At 35.9% G+C, this 15767-nt stretch overlaps 1 protein-coding gene across 2 annotated transcripts in view; it reads left to right on the forward strand.

The window, feature by feature from the left end:
• Nucleotides 1-15767, forward strand: part of LOC142060976 (transcription initiation factor TFIID subunit 4-like) — a 147690-nt gene that overhangs the window by 23887 nt on the left and 108036 nt on the right. The window contains exons 7-9 of one of the 2 annotated variants that reach the window (XM_075101388.1): nucleotides 749-1006; nucleotides 10492-10594; nucleotides 14900-15014. In XM_075101388.1, the coding sequence (XP_074957489.1) occupies nucleotides 749-1006; nucleotides 10492-10594; nucleotides 14900-15014 (476 nt within the window). Of the gene's footprint in view, nucleotides 1-748; nucleotides 1007-10488; nucleotides 10595-14899; nucleotides 15015-15767 lie in introns of both variants that reach the window. The other variant, XM_075101387.1, reaches the window with a different exon arrangement.

A 15767-nucleotide genomic window follows, 5' to 3' on the forward strand; every position in this document is an offset into this window, starting at 1 on the left:
TGAAGTCCTTTCTTGGCAACAGGCATGAAGTTTTTAAATAAATATTAGAAGTTCAGAAAGAGCTGTAGCTTGGGCTAAACACTGTTTCATTCTACACCTGCCTGGGGGGACACTTCAAAAGAACACTACTACCACTTTAAAAAGTAGAAAGTTTATTTGTTAAGGTACAGACAGTATAGCCTTTTAGAACTATATTTTTTGGTTGAACTGGTCTGAACACGAAGCATACAATAGTACACTTTCCTAATCCAGTCAGAATACATTAGATCAGTAATAATACAGTAAACAGCCATTGCTGTAGGGCATCAACAGCTAAATCATCATGTTCTAGGTACTGGAGGCATGTCAGGAGAAGTAAATTGGTGCAGTGTACCTCTTCTAGCATGCAGTGGGAATAGCGTTGTTCCTATGGTTCTGCCTTTTCTATTTCCATTTTTTGCCCTTCTAAAGACCTAAGCTACAAGTTCTAGATCGTCTTGAGGAGGACAGTGTTATATTTTACTGCTGTGGTGGAATTAGGGCACATAAAAATCTACAGGGTTGCTAAATCTGAACTGAAAGCTTATTAAAAATATAACCTGAACTTTCCCTCTTATAAAATGTGTTCAATCTTATTTCTTTTTGACAAATAGGCAGATAGTAAAATTGGAAGGAAAGCTGCATTCTTTTAAAAATGTTTACAGCAAATCTAAAATTTTTTTGCTAACCTGCTAAATTTGGTATTTCATAAACTTTCTTCTGTTTTCAGAAAAGTCTGCCTGCACTGAGACAATCTTTACTGAACAGTCAACATTCAGTTTTGCAAGGACAGCCGTCTCAGCAGTCACTTCAACAAACCAAGCTATCCCAAGTTATACCTCAATCTGCCTCTGGAAGCATTTCCTCTGTTGTCACAACGCAGACAATAGGAATAAGGCAACCAAACAACATTTGCACAGTCTCTGTATCAAATACAGTGCAGCCTTCTCAGGTTAAGGTGGTACAGTCAAATCAGAGTTCTCAACTGGTAGGTACTGTAGTATAGAAGAGAAATTCTTAACAAACTGAATAGCAGTTTTCTATGTTATTTTTATTGCAGCTTGTTTGGGAAAATACTTTTTTGTTTGTTTGTATCATATTCTGTGATATGGAGTAGTACCTCATTTTATGACAGTTCACATGTACATTCAACCATTAGTTTTGGTAACATTAACATAGCTTAAATTTAAGAAAGTATGCCCTTGGCCTTTTTGTCTGGAATACAGTGATTGTTATAGGAGCACAGTGGAATTTGAGTTAATTACAAATGTAGAAAAGAAAGCTTTTCAAGACTTAGAGGCAAGAGTATAATTTTTAGTATGTCATTAGGTATGCTGCTTTGCTTAGATTAGCCTGCATTAAAATTGACTCTATCTCATTTTAAACTCTTCTACACACAGTTATAAAATCTTGTAGAAGAACAGCTGTACTGTACTAGCATGTTTTGTTTAGAAATAGTGCCATACTTAGTTATTTACTGAAATATATCATTGTTGTGTGTACTGGAGTACTACATGCTTAGGCTCATTAATTTCAAAGGCACTGTCAACAAGGCAACTATACAGCCAGTTACTCTCTGAGAGTGTGGTGGATTTATCTCACTGTTATATAGGATCTTGTATGTGTGTTTACAGCTGTAATTAAAATATGTTTAGGATTTTTACAAGGCCTTGGGTTTATATAGGCATTATCAACCTTCAAGCAAAGAAGTAAGAGTTTCTTTGTCTGTCATTTCTGTATGAGTAAAGTACTTGACTTAGGTTTCAAAATCAAAATGACAAGTTCCAGAAGGTGTATCAAGCTGGTAAAAAATTATATTATCAGGAGTCAGAAAAGCACATATGAGAATGTAAAACCTTTGAGTTTATAGGCTCTATAAAAGATATGAATAATTTTTTGGGTGTATGGGGAGAGAATATTTCTTTTGCTTTAATTTAAAGGTAGCAGTGCACAGTCTGAAAATGTCTCAGCCGTGTCTTTTGAGCCTTACAAATACTTTCTAGTAGTTAAATTACTAACTTTAAAATGAAAGCAATATAATTTTACCAACCTTTAGTGAGCATGGTTTTAATGTGTAAGAACATCTTAGATGCTAAGACTTTTGACTCTGGCTTCTGTAATACACACAAGACATTCAGATATTTTGTGCCTTAACTTGGCTGCTTTCTGTTCAGCCACTTACATTCTCTCTTTTTCTAAGATGGGTTCTCCCTACCCCTTCTGGACTGTTGTATTAATTAGAAAAGGGTTCTCAGACATTGTTTGACTTCTTTTTGATTCATCCATGTTTTGTAAGACTGAATTGACAGGAGCTTTGGTTCTTCAAGGTAGGGGAGCAGGAACCAGTTGTAATTACAGGCAGTAGGTGTAAAAATTACTCCCTGTCCTGGGGAAAAGAAAATTTCTGACAGTTTCTTTACAAGTATAAATGTTCATGGCCAGCAAGTCTAGTCTTATGCCACAATCTTAGGACTAACCTGCTGCCAGGTAACTCGGCTTTTTTCCAATGTTTTGCAACTCACTTTAAATACTCCTGTGCCGACTAGGCAGGTTGCACCTCACCTTTTGAGAAACACTGATGTAAAACAAAAATGGGTCAGTAAGACCACAAGAATTATTACTCTTATGATTATAGTTCTTGTGGAATATTTTCTGAATGGGATAAAGTCAAACTGATAGGAGAGACACCTTCTGTGTCTGTCTCACATGTCAGTGAATACACAAAGCAAGCAACCGTGATATTAACCTGAGTAGAGATTAACAATGCGAAGCGTTGCTCTGTCTTCTTGTTCAACATACCTATGCAATATGAGGGAGATGAAAACTGCTGAAGCAAAATACTGTGGAGGTTCATGTGGTGGGCAAAATAAGTTGTTTTTCTGTCTGTAAGGAGGTCATAGGTCTAGGACTGAATTTTTACCTTACTGGATACATGAAATGACCACTACATTTTAAAAAGGTAGCAAACTGCTCGAAGCTTTATTGCAAAAATGGCTTTCTGTATTTGCTGTCAATATCAGTAATTAGTTAACAGAATCAAACGTAAAATTAACCTAGCACTTCTTAATGGCCCTCACATTAGTTCTATACAGACAAAAGCAGCATCAGACAGTAGGAGTTACTGCATAAAAAAATCTCATATGCCACAACAACCATCAACTCAGGTGCCAAGCAGACCAGCCAGCAGCATCTCCATATCACACTAGTACTTGTTCGTAAGTATTGGCTTTTTGTGGTGACAGTGATCACACTCTTCACACTTCTTAGTGCTCCCCAAAATCAGAGCACAGCAAAGAGCTGCTGGCCATCTTGCCTGGGACTTGTCCGGAAGAGGAAGATTACAGCTGGCTTGCCTAAGGGTGGCCAACACTGATGGAGGAAACTGGCTGAGCTCCAGATTTTCCAAGCCCGAAGCTCACTGGAGAGAGTTCCAGCTGGCTTTGCAAACTGTCCAGCTGCAGAAGGGCAAGCCTGTTTTGGAATATAGATCCTTTCATACCAGCCAGTTTATAGCAGTCTAGTTTCTTTTAAAATGTGGAGAATCTGTTAGCTGTTTCTTTCTTTTGACTTTTCTGTTTTACAAAGGGGTCAGATGTGGTGATACTACTTCCAGTTATATCGAGGTATCTTGCAGCATGGGAATTCTGTGTACTCTGTTTGGCATGCAGTGTAGATTGTGCAAAGGAGACTTGAGCTTTAAAATATATAGCGTTAGTGGAGATGAAAGAGGAGACTATTTTATTTGTCCGTTTTATAAAGTATTGGACTCATGTTCCAAAACTATGAAAAAGCTATGCTTTAAAGAGCTAGATAGTGCTGTTAGTACTGATAACTACTTCTAGCTAGGGAAAAGGGGAAGTCTTAGGCTAATATTTTATTGATGAGACACTAATGAGATAAGCCAGCAATCAATTTTTTTAATTGTTCTAAGTGCAAGTTTCAAAGTTTGTATAAATTTTCATTCTTAGGGGAGGAGCTCTATATAGCCTTATATATGCGGACATCACCTGTCTTGTTCTGGGTGTTACAGCAGATAAAATTTCTAGGAATAAGAGAGATGTTCTTTATTAGATGTGTTGAAGTTGCAAGTAGATTGATGAGTAATGGAGATCGATTAGCACTTCATATATTGTGTTGATACTCCATTGTAAGAAGCAAGTACTCCTGGACATTAAAGCCGATTATTAAATTTAAATTATAAAGAAAGGATAAGAAATTCAAAGTGATCCATCTTAAATAAAACAAATTTGATTATATGCAAAGCAATATAAAGATTTGTGCAGGTCTAGGATTAGCAAAGATATATAGAAATGCATCTAAACCATTGTTGCTGCAGTAAATTGTGCACAGTGTCCAGAGGGGAGATTTTGCCATCTTCTAAGTTACTTTAGAATAGTATTTGCTAAAACATTTACTAACACTTTTCCAGGGACTGTCATAGTGGTTGGAGGCACCCAAAAGGTGAGAAAGAGTAATGGAATTTGGATACAAGGTATATTAGAGTAAGCACTATGTTATATGGGGATGTTCTGCTTTGCTTTTTAATTCTCTGCTGAAGCTTTTTCTGGCATCAGTTTTCTGTTGTTGAATGATAGTAGTTTGTACATATTTTAGTGACTCACAGGAAATAATTTTCTTTGTCTTTTGTGCAAGGCAGCTTAGAAATGGAGGAGTACAAGATGGCTAAACCACAACATTTGGATAATAAGAGTAGGTTCTATTAATGAACTAATAAAGATCTAGTTGCTGACTTGGAATTTGGTGTACAATAAAATTTAAATAAAAATGGCTGTTGAGCAGTAAATGTCTGGGATCCATTAACAAGAGCAAAGCCTATACTTGACAAATTGTATGTGTATTTGAAATACAGTCTAGTAGTCTTCTGAGTTGTTATAGTGGACTTTACTTTCAGAATTTTGTGTGCTTATATTGGCAATGATTGCTGTTTGGAAACCAGTAACGAAAGGTGGCAATTAAAGGACAGACTTGAAAGCAAAGACTAAAAGTAAAGCTGTAGAGAATTAAACATATGCAGCTTGGTCAACCACTGACTAAAGGGGAGCATAAAAAATATTTACAAATATTTTAAGGGTTTAATCAAAGTATATTGATGGATTATTTAGAGCAGTCTAAGAGAGTATAAATAGGAATAACATGATATAATTAAGCAAAGTAGGATTTAGGCAGGATATAAGGTAAAATATCCTCACAATAAGACAGATTATTAGATAGTAGAGCAGGTTTCCAAAGGCAGTGATTAAAAAGCCATAATTGAAAACATTAAAAATTAGACCAGGTGAAATACTATAGGAAGAATTGTATAATAAATTGGGGGCAGGTGGGACAAGTGATCCTGTGGCTTTTGTTTTATTTTTCTTCACTGCTTCTTTGAAAACATATACTCAGTGGAACAAATTGTTGTCATATTAACATTAAAAATTATGTGCTGAGTTTTTTAAAAGTATTTTTTATTTGGAAGGAAAATAACTGTGCAAATTTTGAGGTGCTGTTGAAAAATTTTAACTGTTACTATTACAGCATGGTAAACAATGGTGAATATGAATTCTAGGCCCATGAAAGCATGAATGTTGTAAGTTAATGCTGCCAGATTACATGATAGCTGAGGTTTGATATGACATTTATCTTCAGGAGTGAGTAGACTGATAAATCACAAGCGGCATAGCCACAAGTGAGTTAGCAAGTGTTTACTCATGAGTGAAGATAAATGTCATATCAGACCATAGCCATTCTGAATTTTGTATATTTACAAGTGGCTTGTTTCTTCCTTCCACAATACTTTTTTTAACTTGAGCCAAAAATGCTTGGTAAAGGATATATTTTTCCAATTTTTTTTTTAATTTTCCATTCTTTGCAGAAGCTTCTATTTCCTATGCTTTTGTTTGTATTCCTGTGTTTGGAATGGTTAAGCTTTTGGATCAGATGCTTTTGTTGCAGAGTGTGATTTATGTAAATCAAATCAGGCTGATTTTACAGCCCTTGTCAAGTAAGGGGAAGCATATCGCTGGAACCCCATGCATCTGCATTGGTAAAGGAGCATCTAGCTTGTTGAGACTTGCAAAATCCTTGTCCTAAAAAACTTCAGCAGTGAGTTCTAATCTAATTGTCCTAAAAGACTTTTCCTTTCAATCGTTTGTAGGTAGTAGCTTTCACTTTTATTTAGTATTGCCAGGTAAGAGAAAGAGAACAGAAATTGTTAGTCTTTCTACTTTTATACATTTTTATGTGCTTTGGCTGAATTCTTTCTCAGTTTGTATTTGTTGGCTGTTTGTGGTGTCAATTTTTGGTCTGTGTTCACATCTGTAATCTGTTTTTGTCCTGCAGTAACATACATGGTAGAAGAGTCACACGTGCCATGGTATGACCATCATCTTTTGGCTTGGCTTTAGGACCAGAGAGCACTATTATTTTAGTCTCACAGAGTTATTGATTCTAAGCTTTTTTGAAGAAGGGCCTTAAGAAAAACGAGTATTTCAGCTGTCACCACTTTGTTCTTCTGGTTATCAGTAGTGTGACTGTTAAATAACCTTTTTTTCATCTTCATAAGTCTGCTTGTTTTGTGGAAGCACTGTTGTATAAACATCCCTTTTCACAGATATGAAAACGAAGTGAGCTTTAGAAATGGAGTAGTAGTCTGAAGCATTTGGGAAGTGAGAGAAGGTACTTGTCTGGAGGAGCAGACAAATGGTGAATCAACGTGAGCGTGACCAGTTGAGTGGAGAGATGACGATTAAGGGGAGAAATGGGAAGATTAAATAGAATACTTTCTATTGTGAGAAATGTGCATATTATTTTGCAGAAAAATGTTATTTTATAGAAAAAAATTTAGGTAATTTTTCCATGTATTGCACTCAGAGAAGCAATGCCATGCCTTTCCTGCTTCAGTGTATTCCTTGAAGAGCTCCAAAGTGGAGCAGCCTAGGACATAATTCTTCAACTTCTGACTGATAGACTGAAGAGGAATAGGCTGGAGTATGACAGTACTTACTGCCTCGGCACTCTCTTAATCATAGTTTTGTTTGGTAACTTTGCTATTTTCCAAACTCATCAAACGCAGGCAATGGCTAAATCACACTAAATCTTTTCTATTTTCTGTGCCTTTGTTGTTATTGTTCTGCTGTTGTGCTTGCTGTCTTCAGTGGTGGAAATAATGAAAATGGCTTCCATTCTTTTTAGAGGAGATGGGATGATGAACAGTTCCTGTAAACTTTGAAGACTTATATTCTGTTGTGTTACCTTTTCTGACTCAGCACTTTTATAAGATCATTGATACTATGATTATGGATGTAGTGGTAAAAGGTTGAAAAGGACTTCTGGAGTTATCTACTCTAACCTCCTGCTTACAGGTTAGCATGTTGCCCAGGCCTTGACCAGTCATGTTTTGAGTATCTTCAAGATGAGATAACATAGTCTCTCTGAACAACCTGTTCCAGTGCTTGTCCACCCTCGTGGTAAAAAATTTTTTTCCTTACATTAAATCGAAATTTCCCATATTCCTACTTGTGCCCATTGGGTTACATCCTTGTGTTCTGCACCTCTGAGTGAGTCTGTCTGTATCTTCTCTACATCTTCCCATTAGGTGGTTGCTGGTCTGTCTTACTGCAGTCAGTAAGATCTCCCCTTTTCTGAAGGCTGAAGTAATGTCTCTGATAACCTTAGTATACTAAAATATCCACTTCTGTATCTCCTGTATCGGTCTGGGTCAGTAAATGGGTGCTTACGAACTGATCATTTGGGATTCAGCATATGAATAGATAACATTACATGAGGTGTATATTGTGTGTATTTTTAGGCCATAAGAAATATGAATCATCTCCCAGATGAGTTTGCTAGTACCTTGTTCATTGTCTACACTTTTCAGGCCAAGTTAAGGACATAATAATGTTTATGCTGTTGGGAAAATAGGCAAGAGGATTAGAACAGTTTTTGAATTATTTTAATTGAAGGGTTGTTTGTAATTTCTAATGCAGGGTCTGTTACCTCTGATTCATCAGTTTTTACTCTGTCCCTTGTTTACTTGCAAAGGAGGTTACACATTCTTTTTTTCAGAAACAAATTGCTAATGTTCATTCCTTAAACACTTCCAGATCTGAAGGTTACATCTGTGTTGAAATGTATCTTAAAACTGTGTATAAACTGGAATTTAAATTACACCTAAAACGTTGCTCTGAGTTCAGGTGCAATTGTTCCTTTTAGAGAGAACGTGCTTGTTGCTGATCAGTTTCTTTGTGGAATTTAAGATGATGATTTTGACCTGTGCCCCTTGGAAAAGTTTTTTTCTAATAATTTTCTACTAGGACATTGAAGACCTAGTACAGTACTTGTTAAAGGACATTTTTTGAATATATTTGGTAGTAAAGAAAACATTGCCATTATGTATGTCATCTTAAATGGTTAAATACTGCCCTGTCTTTAATGGTGGTGTTAGTGGCTCACTTTTTAGGGCATTCACATGAAAATATTAATCAGGTGAAACAGAACTTTATTCTGAACCATAGAAGTTGCTTGCTTCACAGAGAAAAGAATGTAATCTCAGACAATTACTGTAATACCAGATAGTAATTCTATCCACAGGTCACTCATCTCTTTTTTTGCCTGAATCCTGGCCAGTGAAGGTATGGCTGCTTTTATTCACTATTCTCTGAAAACTCATCCAATAAATTATTGTAAGAGTGGCAACATTCTCCTCCTTTCTCATACCAATGTAGTCTTTATTTTCTGTGGGCCATTCTGTCTCCTTACTTAGGAAAATACACTTGTACATGTTCCCTGTGAATCAAAATGCAGTCAAATTCAACTTTTTCCCTCATTTTCACTTATCACCTCTTTCTTTCCTGTTTTTAAGCGCGGTAGCTACTTTATTCTTTTCCCTCTGAGTGTCACTATTTACACACTGCCTGTCTTGATCAAGTCAATTTACATCCATTTGCTCCATTTCTGTGCTCAGTACAAATGCTTCATTTTCCTTCAGTGTCAGTAGTTGAAGCTGAATCCTTAATGTTTTTATTTTTCCCTTTTCTCTTTCTGCAAGGTAGCTATTGCTAACACTTCTACATCCACAGGTTTATTATGACTTTTCAACTTTTAATATTCTAGGATGTACAGAATGCAATTTTGTAACCTTACAATGGCCCTATTTGTTTTTTTCTCCAGACTATGTTACAGGTCTTGTTCCCTCATTACTCTTTTCTTGTTTGCAGTTTTCACCCCTCTTCCTTCTGATTTGGGAGCCCTCGTTCCTGCTGATGGAACAATTTCCTATTTGTTCCGTAACCTCTTCATTCTCTATTTTTGCGTCTCATTTAAAAATCCTGTTTCTCCCTTCCTTTTCCATACTTTGAAGTCAGAGATTTGGCCATTCATTATTCAGCTAAATAATACGGTTTTAGATACATTTTATAAAAATACTGCTGACTAGCGCTAAATAAAGGTGCAGTGGTTCCCGTTTGCGTCATGTAGCGATGTGTAGCGTGGTGTATTGTCTTCTAGGAGAGAACACTGCATCCTGTGGGTGTGAGACTGAGACGTGTAATTCAGAAGCGGCAGACACATTATGCAGTGGGAGTAATGTAGGTGTGACTGTGAAGAGCACATGACTTCTGAAGTTGTCATGCCTGGGTTGTGGTTGTAATCTTATTTGCAGCTATTTGCTCGTGTTTTGTTTTCCAAGTTATTTATGGAGGTCTTTTTCCACTTCTGCAGCATCCACATGTCTTTTTCAGTCTTCTGATCATTACATCTGTGTCTGCCTTGTCCCTGATTTCATGAACATATATTTTGCTGTTGCTCAGACATGACCCTTGCAGGTTTCTTCTATTTGATTTGTTTTTGGGTTAAATTCTAAGTTTCTAACCCAGTTTCAGTTTTGGGTAAGGACTTCAGAACTTGGCTTAGTAGTAAGTGAAACCTTGACAATATCCAATTAACATTGAAAGGATGAATAGTATATGAGCACCACAAAACATTGTTTGCTTTCTCGTGTGTATCTGACTTTGGAACCCATAATATCTTAGAACTTACTTTTAGTGTATGTTTTCTTTAAAAAGCATAGATCTATAGTGAAAGGCCTAATGGCTGTAGGTGGATACCACTAAAATTATTGCAGCATTTTCTTCTACAAAAATGCTTTTCTTCCTAGTAAAATTTCTGAAGACAAAAGTCTAAACTTGAATATTTACCTTACTACTTTGAAATATATTTTTGGTGAAGGTTGTGACGTGACATTTGTGTCCAATATTATTTGATATTTTTTTTTTAAAAGCATAATGGCAAAATAGGTATATACACACACACACAACCACATGCATTACATGAATATGACTTTTGTCACTAGCTGGTTGTGCTTTTAGAGATCCACATGCTTATATTAGTAATTACAGGTATTAGTATATTTACGTTGTGTGTGTTTGTGTATAAAGAGTATAATATAAGTATACTTTTTTTTAATAATAGCAGATTATCCAGTCAACATCTGCTCAAACTGTGAAACGAAACCCTGCTTGCCAGACTACCCAGATTAGGATGCCAGTGGTAATAACTCAGACCATTAGACCACAAGGTATGGGTTTAAATGTTTTAGTGAGATTGTTACCTTTGTATGAATTTCATTGTAATTACAAACAAGTAGCATGAGAAAAACTTACAGTGTTGACATTGGCAGGCTTGACTTTTTTTTTTTTTTACTTCATACTGGCTGAGGAATGCATGTTTTCACTACACAGTTTCAAGGTATTTCAGACCAACACAGTGAAATGTTTTGAAACAACCTTAGGACTAAACTCTCACATGCTTAGCTCCTTACTCAGCAGTTTTTCATGGAAAGTTCTGAAAGAAGTCAGGAACTTGACTTTTACTGTCTTAAGCTTTAACTCTGGACCAAGACAGAAATTCTTCATTTTTTCCTGAAGCCTAGAGGATGCCTCAATTTAATTATCCTACTTTTAACTCCTACTCCTGAAGTGGAATGTGATAGTCACTGTCTCTGCAGCTACAGAGGTCAAGGTAGGGGTCCTGGAGAAATTTCTCAACCCACGTGCTTTTTTTTTTCTCCCCCCCCCCCCCCCCCCTCCTTCCTGCCAGTATGTTTACTCTTTGAGGTCAGAGACTGACTGCAGGAACCTGACATGCCATGATTAGCCAGGGGAGCAGGAGGTGTGGTTTGTATACAACTTTCTCATCTGTGCACAGCTGGATTAATGTCTGGCTGACACATCCCACTTTTTAAGAGGGGTCTTGAAGCCTTCTTACTTTCAATAAATATCCGTTTGTTTCTTTCCACCACTTAGACCTGTTAGGCTCAGTTTTTATTTTTCCTGATTATGAGTGAGAGTATCTTTTTGGATGTGGGCATTTAGATTATTGAGGGTTTGTAATGGAATACAGAGCTTGTCATCTTTAGGTATTGAATCAGAAATCAAACTAGTTTAAATGCTCAGAAAAGCTATTGCTGCCTATTTGACTTTATTGCTTGGTCTTTTTTATTCTACTTGGCAAAAGAAAGCATCAAAACCCCCAGTGATCACAGTTAATAGCAGCTGATGTACTTGCTCTGCTCCTCTGTTCAGAGAATCCAGAGGTTGAATGGACGTGGCGACCAAGCTGTCACTGTAATGCTGTATACTGTTTTTCCAAGTTAGGAAGAAATGCATTCATTTGTATATTTGATAGCACTGACACTCATGTCCTGAGTTTATTACAGGGAAGGTATCCGGTATCTTATAACATGAACTTTCACTTCTGACTCATGTGTCTGACTGTGAAGGTTGATTTCATTTCTTTGCTTGTTCAGTCTCTAAATTGTGAATGTCAACAGTGTGCCAAGAATTTGCATGGTACTGGCATCTGTCTGTTAAACAGTGGATTCAGAATACGAATTTATTCATGATAGCCACTGATCAGCCAATGAAATGCAGCTTAACTGGCAGTTTGGCTTAAGGAAGACAATGGTTCATAAAGGCCAATTCATGCAAAGCCCTGCTTTCAGGTGAGCTTATTCCTATTTACAAGCTTGTTTAAGCCCACCGTCATATTGTTTTAATTACACAAAGAGAATAGACATTTAGAAAACATTGCATTGTAAAACTGCTCATCCTGCAGCCGATGTCTGGGAAGAGTCTGCCTGTGTGCCTGCAGCTCTAAGAAATGCCACTATGGCATACTGTCAGATAGCAGTTTCTCTTGATATGTTGTTAAAACTTCCTACTGTAAACACCAGTATAATTATATTTTATACTGGCGTAGGTATTCCTGTAGAAGGAGGTAAGATACAGGAGCAGGATGTGGACTATACAGAAAATTATAGTAGTATAATTTTGTGGAAGATGACTTTTTAATGACAGTTACACCAGAACTGAGCTGACTTCTGCAGAACAGTGTGTTTTCCTTCTCAGATAGGAGTGCATCTCCTGGTATAATATGTCTCTAATGCATCCATGTGAACAGACTATAATGTTTTTTAAAACAGTAGTATAGATAAAGTTGGCAGACTTTAAGGACTTCTATATTAATAAAATTACTTCCACACCAGGGGAAGTAATGCTATAGTTATCGCACAAAAAAAAACCCAGACACTCCTTTATCAAAGCACTTACCAGTGTAATAATTAGGTGAATTGAATCTTATGGATGGGGGAACTGAGCAAAAGAATAATATAATTAGCCAGAGTATTCATTGCAGCTATTTAACCTGTGCAGAAAAACAGCTAGGAATTTATAAGTTCCTAAATTTGGGCTTGTTTCTCTAGATCATGCTACTTAAAATTTGCAAGGAGGACCCAGTGGTGAAAGACTCTGTATGTCATTACCAATCCCATGAAATATCTAGGCCCACAGGTGATTTTAATCTTCAAAATATGCCCTGACTCATAATATAAATTGATGTTTTAGCCATATTTTTTGTCTAACTGCTTAATCATGCACAGTTGTTGTTTCAACCAGAAAACTTGTATATCATCCTAAAGCTTATATTTACTTTCCCAGATCCATTTGAGTAGAATTACATAGATGTTGGGTGAAAGACAGTGAGACTTAATTTTTCCATATCCAGTGCTGACATACTATTTTCCTGAGCTCAAGAAGTTAACTACTCTATTGCTGTACAGTTCTGGTATTGTTTTATTATTTTTTGGTTTTGTTTTTTTTTTAATTTAATCAAAAGTTTTCACCTGTAGAAAACAAACCATTGATACTACTCCAAGGGAATGTAATATTAATTCTGGAAGAGTGCCACTGTTACCTTAATTTTGCCTTTGCAATAATTTTCAAGGTTAACACACTTTTAATCTCCTAGATGTTAATTGTAGAAAGCAAAGATCTGCTAATTTTTATTATTGTATTATTTCTTTCCTTCCAGTTCACTTAGTAGAAAACCTTTCAATTAGTTCATCTGCAATAGATAAATTAATTGTCTGGTCCATAAACTAATGCTATCTGTGACATCTCATGGACCTTGAATATTCTGATGACAAAAGATTTTTGTTTCCCAGGCTTGGAGCCTGAAGTCCTAAATCTTGATTTATATTTGCTGATGTTAAGGGTCCACACAACAGTTTATTTATACAGATTGAAGAACTGAAAGAACAGTGTCAAATTAGTTACACTTTAAGATCATCAGTTGATGAAGACTTCAAAATTAAAAAAAAAAAGTAATGCTGGACTCATGCGAAGCTAACACTTTTGTTTCAGCAAATAAGAGGATTTGTTGGGGTAGTTGTATTTCAGGTTTTTATCATTCATGAAAGAAAAACAATGTAAGTCTACTAAGGTTCATACAATGCCATTTATATACAGCTGAGTCATAGATGTGCAGGAATAACTTCAATGTACTTCTCAAAGTCTCAAACACTATATGTATGTAATGCTCAATAAAATTGAGTGATATACAAGAAGAAGGTGAGATCTTTTAAGTCAAGTATACATATGAATCAATTATTTTCACATGCCAAAACACAGGTGGGATTAAAAGAAACACGAAATATAACCCAAGTAAACATGTATGTAAACAGTAAAGGAAGGCTTACTCCAAAAGTTTCATTTGTCAGTGCTTTTTCAGTTGCGTACTGATAATGTTTTTACTACTAATAGTACATGTCTGTTGATTTACTAGTTAACAACATAAATTAGTAATTATTTTTGGTTAGTGTTTTTCAAATCTCAGAGAGGAATTAATATCAATTTTTTAATTTACTGTTCCAAGAAGGTGAATGTCCACCACACTTTAGCTCATTTAGAAACCCCAGTGTTACTTCTACATATAGACCTGTAAAGTCTAGATACAGATATGAATTACTTCTAAATCATCGTTTTCAAATTAAGAAAGTAAAAGACAACTTTTATGAGCGGGGTTATGTCAAATTTTACAATAGTGTTTTTTCTTTTACACACAATATAAAACATTTTAGAATCTTTAAAATAATGTTTTCAATTCTGAAAATACATGTTTTTGACTGCAACAAAGAAACCAACTATATAAAAAATATAAAAGGCGTAGTTAATACCCTGAGTGACTGTGACTTAAAGCATCTTTATTAAGAACATTACAAATTCTGCTTCTTCGCTCTGTGCAGGTTGTCTAGAAAAGTGGTTTAGTGGCAATTGCAAACACACTTAGAGCCATTATGTGCAGTATAACCAGTTTAGGCCAATGGTTTTCAGTTTTGGAATCTTCAGTATTCTGTAAATATTGAACAAACTGTAATGTTAATATAAATTTTGCACTTTAAATTGTTCTTCTTCAGCAGTCTAATCTTTAAAAAAAATAACTTCCTTTGTAATTTACAGACAGTTAAATTTAGTTCCTGAACAGAAGGTTCTTTGATGTAAATTGTCTAAGACAGCTCATAATAACATTGCTTGGTGTTTTTCAGGCACAGTAGGGAAGGCACCAACAACACAAGCCAGCAAAAGTCCTGGGGGCTTTGGTGTTCAGGTCCCTGCAAATCAGAAAAACAAGCTGAATGACCCTGGAGGTGGTTCTTTCAGGTAAAAAAAAAAAATGCAGGGGGGGTAGTTGGGGGGGATCGTAAATATAAAATAGAATTTAGAACTGGCTTAACACCAGAGGGCAGTGTTTTACAATAATTCCTGCATTTTCTTACTGTGATTGGATGACAATATTCTTATTTAGTACTATTTTTAAAAAAGGGAGGGGGTCATGACATGTATTGAGGATTTTTCTCTAAATGCACTTTGTAATGTTTACTAAAGTCTTCAATTCTGTGGATGATGATAAAACTTCTGGTAAATGGAATTATGTGTATGAAGTTTTAAAAAATACATGGTTGGTTTTATGTATCAGATTCTAGCATTCATATGGAATGTATCTTGCTGAGAAGATACTAATTGTTACAACAAGGCATGCTGTCAATAGGCTTCTGCAGATATGCTGCAGCTCTTCCCTCATCAGCCTAGAGAAAATACTGTATGGTTTTGGTAGTGGTTTTGGGATTTTTTTTGTGTGTGTCTGCAGGATGGTGGCTCTTGGTTTTAAAGAGAAGACACTGCTGTATCTATTCTTCATATGCTTGCTGAGGTAGCAGAGGTTGGGGCATTCTGTGGGTCCCTGTAGTAATCAGGTGCCGCAAACGTTCAACACAGTAGCATTGATGCATTGAGCTGCTATACCAATTCTTTTGTACTTCAAACTTTTTTTTAAATATATATATATTTTGGATATTTTTACTCTTTGTAGTGAAAAGCTAATCCTACGTTTACTGCATTTTGCTTTTGCTACCA

Source organism: Phalacrocorax aristotelis, chromosome 8 (assembly GCF_949628215.1).
Source record: "Phalacrocorax aristotelis chromosome 8, bGulAri2.1, whole genome shotgun sequence".
NCBI lineage: Eukaryota > Metazoa > Chordata > Aves > Suliformes > Phalacrocoracidae > Phalacrocorax > Phalacrocorax aristotelis.